We start from the raw sequence: 10,388 nt of genomic DNA, 5'->3' as shown, positions 1-10,388 counted from the left end.
CCATGCGGACCCCGGAGGCCGAAGACACAGCCGGCCCGGGCGCGGTGCACTGCAGCCGACGCAGCGGCCTGCGCACCCAGCGCTGGACTCGGCCGCTCGGTCTCTCCGGCCTTTCGTTCCCCAGTGCCGAGGCCCACGCTGCCCAGGCTGGCCAGGGCCCTGTCCCTGCCGGGCACGGCCTACCGACCCCGGCAGGGTCCCTCCGCCACCAAAGGTCGCCTATCCCAGCGATCAATCCGGTTTCCTTCGAGCAGCCCAACGCACATCTTCCAGGGTCTTCAGTCTGCGACCCTCGAGCCACCACTCTCTACCCATGGCCCTCACTCCCAATCCTGTGAGGCCAGGTTCTCGTCCATTGCCCCACCCGTACCCGCGATCCCTTTCTCATACCTAATCATTCTCTAAACTCTAGGTCGCCTGAAACCGGGCCTCACCTTTCTCGCCTTCCCAGTGTTCCCATCCTTGATCCCGGGGCTCTTCCGGGATCTTCGCTCACCTCTCCACCCAATCTCTGCCACGCCTGACGCTTTCCCGGACCCACACCCCAAATCTGGAGCCAAATCCCCCTCTCCCCGGGCCAGGACTTTGGCAAATCCTGAGCCAGCAGCCCTCCCCTCCTGCCAGTCCCCGTCCCTCAGTCCAGGCAGCCAGCCCTCTCCACGGACGAAACCGGCTCCGGGAAGGCGCCGCCACCCGGGGGACGCCAACTCAGCCTGGTGCGACCTACCTCGGCCGACAGTCGGGGTCCCCGGGCGGCCACTCCCGGCCGGCGCCGTCCCCTGGTGGAGCCGCTGCGCTCCCCGCCGTCCGTGCAGTCTGGCCTCGCTCAGGGCCACTCCTCTTAGCGCTGAAGCTTTACAAAATATTAATAATAAAGAAGGCGAGAAAGAAAAAAAGCCTTCATTCCCCAACTCCCAAATCAGTTTTTCAAGGGGGTGGGGCAGAAGGATTTGTTTCGAAGGCGACCCAAACTTCTGCGAGGGGCCAGCGGGGCGCTCGGCCTGGCTGGGGCGCCCAGGTCCGCACTCGGGGCCGGGCACGGCGCGGGGCGCAAGCCGGGGGCGCGGGGAGCCCTCCCGCGGGGAACGGGGGGGCAGCGACGGCACTATTTGACGTGGAGCCTCCGGCTCATCCCAGCGCAGGGATACGAGGCGCACCAATGAGTTCAAATGTCAGGAAGTTTGAGGAGGGGTGAGGCGGCTCCCGGCTGGAGTATCCCTCCGCCGCCAGCTCCAGCTCTAAACCGAGCGGCTCCTCGGGCGCCCTATGGCACTAGAGTAGTTCGGGGAACGCGCCTGGAGTCCCGCGGCCCGCTGAGCCCCGCCCGGGACCCCGCAGCGCCGCCCGCGCCCCCCTGCAGCCCGCGGAGCCGCCCCTGCACCCCCCCCACCCCCTCCCCCGCCCGCCGCCGCCGCCGCCGCCGCCGCCGTCTCCTCCCCGCGGCTCCGTCTACCGCCGCCGCTGCAGCCCGGCTCCGGGGCTGACAAGCAGGTGACAGAGGAGCCGGCGCGCGTGGCTACGAGTGCTCCGGAGAGCGCGGCGCGGAGTGCAGCCGCCCCGGCCCGCCCGCACGACGCCGGGGCCCGGGGCCAGCGCGTTGCCGCTCCGCGCTCGCCGGGGCAGCCGGCGGCCCCAGCCGCAGCCCCCAACCCGCGGGGGCCGCGCCTTCCCGGCTCCCGGGCCGCGGCGGCGGCGGCGAGCCGGCAGGCGGGCGGGCGGGCGAGCACCCTGGCCGGCGGGGCCCGCAGCGCGCCCCGCGTCCCATGGATATAGCAACAGGTCCCGAATCGCTGGAGAGGTGCTTCCCCCGCGGGCAGACGGACTGCGCTAAGATGTTGGACGGCATCAAGATGGAGGAGCACGCCCTGCGCCCCGGGCCCGCCACTCTAGGGGTGCTGCTGGGTGAGTGCGGGGTCGGAACGCCCGAGTGGTCACGGGCAGGGGACAGGGGCCTCGTTCCGAGGTGGACACAGGGTTCCAGGCCAACGGATAAAGACAGTGGTTTGCAGAACATGGGGGCGTGGGGGACACAGAGAGAAAACTCCTGGAGTGATCCCCAGAGGGGCAACAGGCAGGCACGCCTAGACAGGCATCCTGAGGGGACAGAGGTATGCAGGGACACCACCTAGGAGGAGCGAGGACAGGACAGCTCCAGCCGCTACCCCCCATCCTCACCGGGCCTCAGTTCCAGAGCTGCCACTCCGGGCGAGAGGTTGGAGGCGGGTGGCAGGGATGATGGAGGACTCAAGTAGTCAGTTACCTTGGCAAGCTTGAGAGTGGTGCCAGGTCCCTTGGGGAGAGGGAGTCTCTAAGAGGGAAATGTTCCCTGGGTCAGCTAAACCACAGATTTTGGGGAGATGAGGGAGAGAAGACAACGAACGCCACCGTGGGGCGTGTCAGCCAGCGGGCGCCTAAGCCTCACCTCTCCTGTCTCGGTCCCAGCCGGCTGCCCCGCGCCGTGCTCGTTCTCATACGTATTATCACCAAATGCTCGATCTCCGGAGAAGGGGGGCGCGCAGCGCCGAGCCGAGGCTCCAGGCCCGCGGCCTCTCCGCGGCGGAGTCCGCTGACTGGGACGAACTAGCTGAGGCTGCCCGGCCCCTGGCGCGGTGGCCGGGGAAGCGCAGGCGGCGGACGGCGGTCCCGGGCTGCCCTCGCCTTTGGGCCCGGAGCTGCGGGCACCGCGCGATCGGGACGCTGGGCCGGGCTGGTCGGCGCTGACGGCTGACGGCCCGTCTCTCGCCCTGTGCGCTGCAGGCTCCGACTGCCCGCATCCCGCCGTCTGCGAGGGCTGCCAGCGGCCCATCTCCGACCGCTTCCTGATGCGAGTCAACGAGTCGTCCTGGCACGAGGAGTGTTTGCAGTGCGCGGCGTGTCAGCAAGCCCTCACCACCAGCTGCTACTTCCGGGATCGGAAACTGTACTGCAAACAAGACTACCAACAGTAAGCGCCTCTCGTCCTCCTTTCCCGCAGCCGCACGGCACTCCAGCCCGGCCGCCCCCCTGCCATGTCGGGCCCGCGTCCGCCCTGCCGCCGGCCCTGCGCGCCGCTGGGCCCGTCAGCTCCGAGAACTCCGCGGGTTGCGCGTCTCCCGGCAGGGCAGAGCCGTCCCAGCGCGTCCAACACTGGTGGGGTAGCCAGGACCCTCCGGCAGCCCCTGTTACCACCCTTTGTCCGGGAAACCTGCGCTGGGCCGCTCAGTCGGGGTGCGGGACAAGGCCCTGGGCTGACGAGGGGGTACGATGCTGCAGTCGTGGGACAGGGGCTGGCTTCACTGAGGCCTGCATTGGGGACCGAGAATTGATTTTTCAAACGAAAGCAGTGCTTTAGGGAGCCGGGCACTGGCGGTGTGCTTCCCCAGCCCAAAGGCAGGGTTTGTGTTGGTTTGGGATTCTTGAAGCAAGGAGGTGGAATGGCAGGGTGCTGAAGTGCCCAAGCAGCCAGGGATGCCCCCTTCCTGCCAGGCTTCCTGCTGCACTTTCAGTCCCTGATGGAGAGAAAAGGGTGTGCATTCTCCCCAAGCCGTTCCACGCGGGAATTTTGCTCGTATAATTATTGTTGGCTGGAGAAGCTGTCTAGGAAGAGGACCTTAAGAGGTGGGAAACCACAACCTGGGTTCCCCATGGGGTGAGGAACTGACCAAGTCAACCTTCCCCAGCAGCCCTTCTTTCTTGCCATGTGTATGTGTTGGGGCGGGATGGCTTGCTGCACCCTGGCGCAGCCCAAGCCTCAGCGTTGAGGCCAGAAACTGTGGGCTGAGCCCTACCTACTGACTTTTGCTTTTAGCTGAGACTGTGGGTTTGTCTGGCAGGGGGCTCCTGGCAGATAAGAGTAGATCCAGGTTTTGGTTTTTTCTTTTTTCTTTTGACCCTCTGAGTTTTGTGCCTGACAGGGTGATTAAGAGGGAGGCAGAGAGGAGCAACACGAGGAAGAGGAGAGGGGTGTGGGGATGCCCAGAGCAGTAATTTGGAGACAAGTGGGTGCCTGTGAGAACTTTCTAGCGAAGCCCAGAAAACCGTTTCAGATGGGGCTGTAGGGTGGGTAGGCTGCTCGAGTGGTTTGGGGCTCAGAGGGGGGCTGTGTGTGCCCAAGCCTCTGGGAAAAGGCTGGGCTGCCCGTGCTTGGTAGTTAAGTGCAGCCTACCTGCTCTGCCCAGAGACTGTCCCTAAATCCAGGCCCTGATGGGAAGTGGAGCAGCTTGGCTGAGACCTGGAAATAGGTGGGACTGCAGGCCAGAGCCCTTGAGAAGGGCATCGGGTTCTACTTCAGAAGTCTCCGTGTGAGCCCTACGCTGGCACCTATTCTGACTGTGCTCCCCTGGTCTGGGGGCTCAGCAGGAGCTGCTTTTTCTGCCTTGTACTTCCTGCCAGCTGGGGGGCAGTGAGAGCAGGAACTGGGACCCTGTTCAGAGTCAGCTCTTCTGTGGTCCCCCTCCGGACCACCCCAGGTTAGGTACACTGCCACTGATCGTGTTTGTGCTGTGCCCCGGACTGATCTGATTCTACTTCCAGGAGAAAGTGAGGCCACCGGTCAGCTCAGCCGCAGGCAGGCGTACAGCAGCATCAAGTGATGAAAGCAGTTTGGGGTAGATGTGATTGGAGGCTTGGGGCTGGCCCCTCAGCAGGGCTCACCGGCCTCAAGTCCACACACATCCTGCTGTCCTGCACCCCTCGCCTTGCTCTGTTTGCCTGACCCCGAGCGCGGTTGTGGCAGTGCCACTCCCCGCACAGCTCAGCCTGGATCACTTAACACATGCGGGCTGGAGGCCCAGAAAACTGGAAATGGGCCTCCGAGTCATTTGTGCAATTTTTTGAAAAAAAATTTTTTTTACATTTTGTGAAGACTTTTTCCAACCTCTTGTACATATCTGCTCACTCTCTCCTCCCCACCCCTCAGTCATTTACAGAGCTTTTCCTTAAAACAAGGAGAGGATGCCCCCTGGTTCTTCAGAGCACAGAATTGTAAAGTCACAAATGTTGAGCTAGATGATCCCTTAAAGCTGAATGGCCAACTCCCTCATTTTACAAAACAATTAAACACTAAACAGCGATTGCTTTGCCGAAAATATGTTTGTTTAAAAAAGAAAAAGGGCGCCTAAGAGCTTTTTCTCTCTCAGTGGAGTTAGGGGTGTGCTTGCGGGTGAATTTTGGTTCAGGGCGAATCTCCAGCTCGAGTCTAGGTCCCGAGGGCAGCAGGCGGGCATTATTCATGCCTCTCACGGTGCCTTCCTCTTTCGCGCCCCCCCCGCCACTTTCTTCCAATAATGCCAATTAGGTATCTGCACTAGGCTGGCCAGTTGGGGGCTGAAGGGGGATTGTTGTTATCAAGACAATTCTGGGGACAAATACCCAGTCGGATCTCGCATCAGCTTTTCTCTGGGAGAGCCAGCGCAGAGACGTAGGCGGGGGCTCACTGGGAAGCGATGTTCTTTGCACAGTAAAAATGTATTTCACGATTTATTTTTTTCTTTGAGGATCGCAGATGCATATTTATTGCATCTGTGCGTAAATGCTTTTCAGACGAGAATCCAGGCAAGTGGGCGCAGGAACGTGCCTTCTCAATTTTGTGGAGTCTGTGCGTCAGCGGTATTGGGAAATTAACACACACCCCCGCCATAACTTTTGAAAAATGTTTCTTCGTCTCGATAGGAGTTGCCGGGCTCGGTCCTTGGAAGGAGATTGCTATTTTTATTAAGCGCCTCTTCCTCCTTTCGATTTGTTTTAGAGATCCGGGACACAGACCCAGAGGCACAGCGTTATTTTATGTACCACGGGGTGATTAATTGACGTTTGGGTGCATTTAATAGCGTTTGATAAAATCCACCCGCACGTCCTGGACCTGCAAAGCGGAGCGCAGGCCACCACGGCATTTGTGCATTTTCACGCATAACTCGAAGTCTCCTTTTTCTCAGTACGTGTTTTTCGGGGGCTCCTTCAGGGGAAAAAAATAAATCATCGGATAGTTCTCCTATGCCCGAGCCTCTGGCCCCTCGGCATCCCGAGCTCCTTCTCGGACAGAAAACCCGGTTAGAAACCGGGAGGAAACGCGGCCTCCAAACGCAAAGTCACGAACACCTCTCTCCTTCCTTCACCGGAGAACGCATTTTTAAAAAATGACAACATAAATCCCCGCCCTCAATTTTTTTTCTTTGCCGCTTGGCCTAATAGAATTATGTAACTCTCTTTTCTTGCCGTCTGTCGCTTGTCTGGAAAGGGTTTCTATCTTTCTATCCCGAGGAGGTGGCGAATTCCGGGAGGAGGCTCCGGAAGGGGGGAGGGTCGGTGGAGAGTCCAAAAATCTGTCACAAAATGGAGCCTAATCGCTTGTAAGACAGCTCCCAGGTCTGACGACCCGAGCCTCGTCGGTGTGCGAGCCGGAGCCTGCGTGCGCCCTGCGCCCACCTCGGTGTCCCGGGCTGGCGGTGCGCTTCTACCACCGGGCCTTCCCGGGCGGCCTCGCCTCTCCGCCGCCGAGCCCGCGCCGGTCCCCTGGGCCTCGCCTGCCCAGGTGGGATGCGCCCACTGCAGCACGAGTGGGGCAGCGAAGCTTTGATTGAGTTTCACAAAAAGCCGTCTGAGTCCTGGGGTGATTTTTTTTTTTTTTTTCTTTTAAATTTACCCCAGCTGGCTGCGGCTCCAGTGGCCCAACCCAGCTCTTCCCAGCACATTCCTTTCCTGGGAAGTGTTTACACCGGGAAAGGCCTTCCTGGGAGGCTCACCTCTCCTCAGAGCGGCGGGTGTGGCGCACGGGTAGAGCAAAGTCAGGCCCCAGCCTTTTCTGCCTGCTGCTTCTCCCAGTTTGGGAGACCTCCCTTAGGCCCTGCTGTAGGGTGCCAGTTACCAGCAGCATCCCCTCCACCAGTGGGTACCCCAGCTGGCATGGCCCCCATCAGACCAATTCAGAGCTGCAGACACCCCTGCCCACAGCCTGGGCCAGAGGGCCTGTCCTGGAAGTGGATGTCCTTGGAAGGAAGAGCCAGTGCTTTCCCTTATTAAAAGGCCTCCGTAGTGCTCTTCCTGGAGATCTAAGGGCTGAAAGGCTCACTCTGCCAGCCCAAGTCTCGGGACCCTCTGGCTCCTGGGAGGGCACCTCTGCGTTTAACCCTAGCACCTTGGCTGTAGGCGCAAAGGTAACCAAAGGCCTTCCTGAGGCTGCAGTTCTACGCTGCTGAACAGAGACATTATTCACAGCTGACTCTCGGCTCACCCTGTATTCCCTAGGCTCTGGGCTGGTATAGCCTAATTTGTTTGCTGGGTTTTTCTCGAGTGGGGGAAGCAGGCTGTGAGGATCTCCTCTGGGGTATGTGATTGGTGACCCTCAGCTCCCTCCTGCCTGTCCATTGGAGCCAGGCTTAGGACCACAGAACCTTGACACCTACCTCAGCCTCTTCTGTAAAATGGGGGACGTAGCCACCCGGGGGAAAGTATTCTTATAAGGATTGGAGATAACATGCCCCAAAGGACCTGGCATCTTGCCTGGCATGTTGTTAATACTCTGGAAATTATTGTTGTTACTTTATCACCATCAGCGTGGCAAGGAATGCCTTGTCTCCAAGGCCACACACCAAACTGCCCATGGGTTCCCTGCCAAAGAGAGGGGCAGCTGGCACGCTAGGCTTGTCATAAGCCTCTGTGCAGGGAAGGTGAGGGATACCCTGGGAAAACCATTCCCTTCTCCTGAGTGGGACAGTGTGAGACAGACCTGGGTTCACAGCCCAGCACTCAGTAGCTGTGTGATCTTAGCCAAGTGGCTGCCCATCTCTGAGCCCCATGTTCTCCATCAGCAAAGTGGGGGTGATGATATTTCTCAGGGTGGTTGTGAGGATTACACAAGGTACCTGGGTGGGGGTGGGGAGGTTTCAGTAAATGTTTCACACTTCATGGGATCCAGTATCCTCTCCTGCACTTCTAGAGAGGCAGAAAAGCTTCTGATTACATGAGTGAAAACAAATGCCCACTGTGCATTTGCAGGAAGGGCAGGCAGCAGGGTGGGCCTGGTGTGCTGACCTGTTTCTCCTTGGGGGGTGGAGGTTGGACTAAAGCAAAGATCTTTCCACTGGGGAACAATTGGAATCTACCTGGTCTGCATATAACTTGGAAAAGCACACAACAGTATAATTTAATATTTGGAAAACTGTTCATGCTCATTTGTTTTTGTGACTCAGATGACAGAAAATAAAGCTCAACCGACATCTCCGAGGCTGCAGGGGAGAGTCAGAAGAGGGGGTGTGTGAGGGAGAGATCCGAGAATTTGTATGTTTTTCAGGTGAGAGACACCAGCCTGGGCAGTCAGAAGGCTCCTCCAGCCCAAGGAGGTATTTTTGGTCCATGAAAGCTGGCAGTGCTTCCCCAAGGAACTTCCTCTACCCTGCAGCTGTGGTTTTTAAAACAGAAAAGGGAAAACACACACACTCACAGCCACCCAGTCCTACTTTGGCATTAGTTAGGCGGAGAGATGGAGGATACTCTCAATGACGTGAGTTATAACTTCCAATTTGTTGGACGCCACAGTCAGGCCCCAGCTTCAGGGGAGGGAAGAAGAGAGGGGTGGTCCACTCATCCAGGGAGCTCCTGTGAGCTGTCATTCAGTTGAGGGTGCAGGAGGACCCAAGGCCCTTGGCTCTCTGGCTGACCCAGCCCTCTCCAACCCCCAGATTCTGTGCTGATGGCAGCAGAGAGCAAAACCAAAATTATATATGTTTATTGCCACTGCAGTCAGAAGTGGGGAGGCGGTGGTATTGAGGGGAAGGCAAGGCTGAAAACCATATCTGAAAAAGTTGATTCACGAAGGCAGAGGAAGCAAAGTGGCAGACGTTTGCCATTTCATCAACCGGCTGGTGTTCTCTATTCATGTCATAAATGTCTCCTGTCATTTGAAGCCAGAAGCAACATGATTTGGTTCCCCGGTGGCCTATAGAGTTTTTCTCCTTTTTTTTCTCTCTCTATTTTTTTTTTTGTGTGCAGTAAATGTTTATTTGTTAATAATATACTTTAAACAGCCTAGCCTTGACCTCAAGTCGCCTGAAGCATCCATCTTCTCTCAGAAAAATCTTTCAAAGTTTGTGTAATTTTCGGGGGGAAGGTGTAACTGACAGGGCAGTGAAGGGCCTGTGTTTGCTTTAACTACTGCAGTGTTGGCAGTGGAGGGTATAAGGGGCCACTGTGCTCCGAATGGCAACTTTCTTGAGTTTCAGGCCTGGCTGACAGCACTTCCTCGCTGCCCTTTACCTTTCCCCGGCCTGATCAGTACAAATAAATTTCTGCGTGGGCCCTTCCTTTGTTATTCCTGGGGCAATATTGTATCCATTTCTTTTTTAAAAAATATTTATTTATTTATTTGGTTGCACCGGGTCTTAGTTGTGGCACGCATGTGGTATCTGGTTCCCCGGCCGGGGATCAAACCCAGGCCCCCTGCATTGGGAGCATGGAGTCTTAACCACTGTGCCACCAGGGAAGTCCCTGTATCCATTTCTGTTCAGCTTCTTGACGGGCAGCTGCTGGACCTGCCTGGTGGACCCCGGAGCCCTGAAGGGAGGTGGGGGAGTATAGGGGTCTGGGGGGATGGGGCTTTGTCCCAGTTGGGAGCCAGGCCCCGACCTGGACCAAGTGCGCCGGCTGATGGCGGAGCACCTGGCTGGCCTGGCACTTGGTGAACTTGGGGGGAAAACCGGTTCCTGGAATCTGGTTCCAGAAGAAACAAAGATGTTTGCTGCTTCCTAGCCGGCCGTGCTGTAAGAGGTTTCCTCGGGAACTGTGAGCTGGTTGCCAGCGGGGAGGGTCCTGTAGGCTGCCCAGAGCATCAGAGGTGCCCACCAGGGCCGACAGGAGTCAGGAGACCACCGAGCAGCTGGCTAGGTGCAGGAAGACGAGTGAGCGCGCTGGAACTCCGTGCTGCCAAGGGGTGCCTCCCCACCCCCAGGTGCCTCTGCCAGCGCTGCAGCAGCGACGATGGTGAGAGGGGAGGAGCTGGGTGTGACTGCTGTTCCCCCCTCCCGCCTCCTGCTGTCCTCCAAGACTCAGTGACTGTCGTCACGTGACTCCTGAATTGCCATAGTTGCTGGGCTGCCTGGGTGTGGGCACCCGCCCAGGCCTGGAGTTGCCTGAGCCTGTGGAGATGGAGAGGACCACGGTGCTCTGGGGCCACCTCCTCTAAAAGGAGGGCCCTCTGAGTGGGGCACATTTCCTCAAAGGAAACAGCAAGATTGCAATTACAGATCTGGGTCGAAAATGCCTCTGGCTCCCAGTGACACAGGCCAAGGGCATTTAGGAAAGCTGGTGCCTCTTCCCAAGCTTCAGTTTCTTTCTCTGTGTAATAGGGGTGATAATCCCAATCTCACAGGGTTGCTCAGAGGATAGTGAAACAAACCCAAAGATGCCAGGCTTCCTTC

At 58.4% G+C, this 10,388-nt stretch overlaps 1 protein-coding gene across 2 annotated transcripts in view; it reads left to right on the top strand.

Annotated features, from left to right (window-relative positions):
• The first annotated feature begins 1,763 nt into the window (after nt 1-1,763).
• Nucleotides 1,764-10,388, top strand: part of LMX1B (LIM homeobox transcription factor 1 beta) — an 80,449-nt gene continuing 71,824 nt past the window's right edge. For both annotated transcript variants that reach the window (XM_032633794.1, XM_032633793.1), the window contains exons 1-2: nt 1,764-1,902; nt 2,758-2,944. In XM_032633794.1, coding sequence (XP_032489685.1) covers nt 1,764-1,902; nt 2,758-2,944 — 326 coding nt within the window. The remainder of the gene's footprint in view (nt 1,903-2,757; nt 2,945-10,388) is intronic.

Source organism: Phocoena sinus, chromosome 6 (genome assembly GCF_008692025.1).
Source record: "Phocoena sinus isolate mPhoSin1 chromosome 6, mPhoSin1.pri, whole genome shotgun sequence".
NCBI classification, from domain to species: domain Eukaryota; kingdom Metazoa; phylum Chordata; class Mammalia; order Artiodactyla; family Phocoenidae; genus Phocoena; species Phocoena sinus.
The sequence above is the reverse complement of the archived record's forward strand: the minus strand, read 5'-3'. Positions and strand labels throughout refer to the sequence as shown.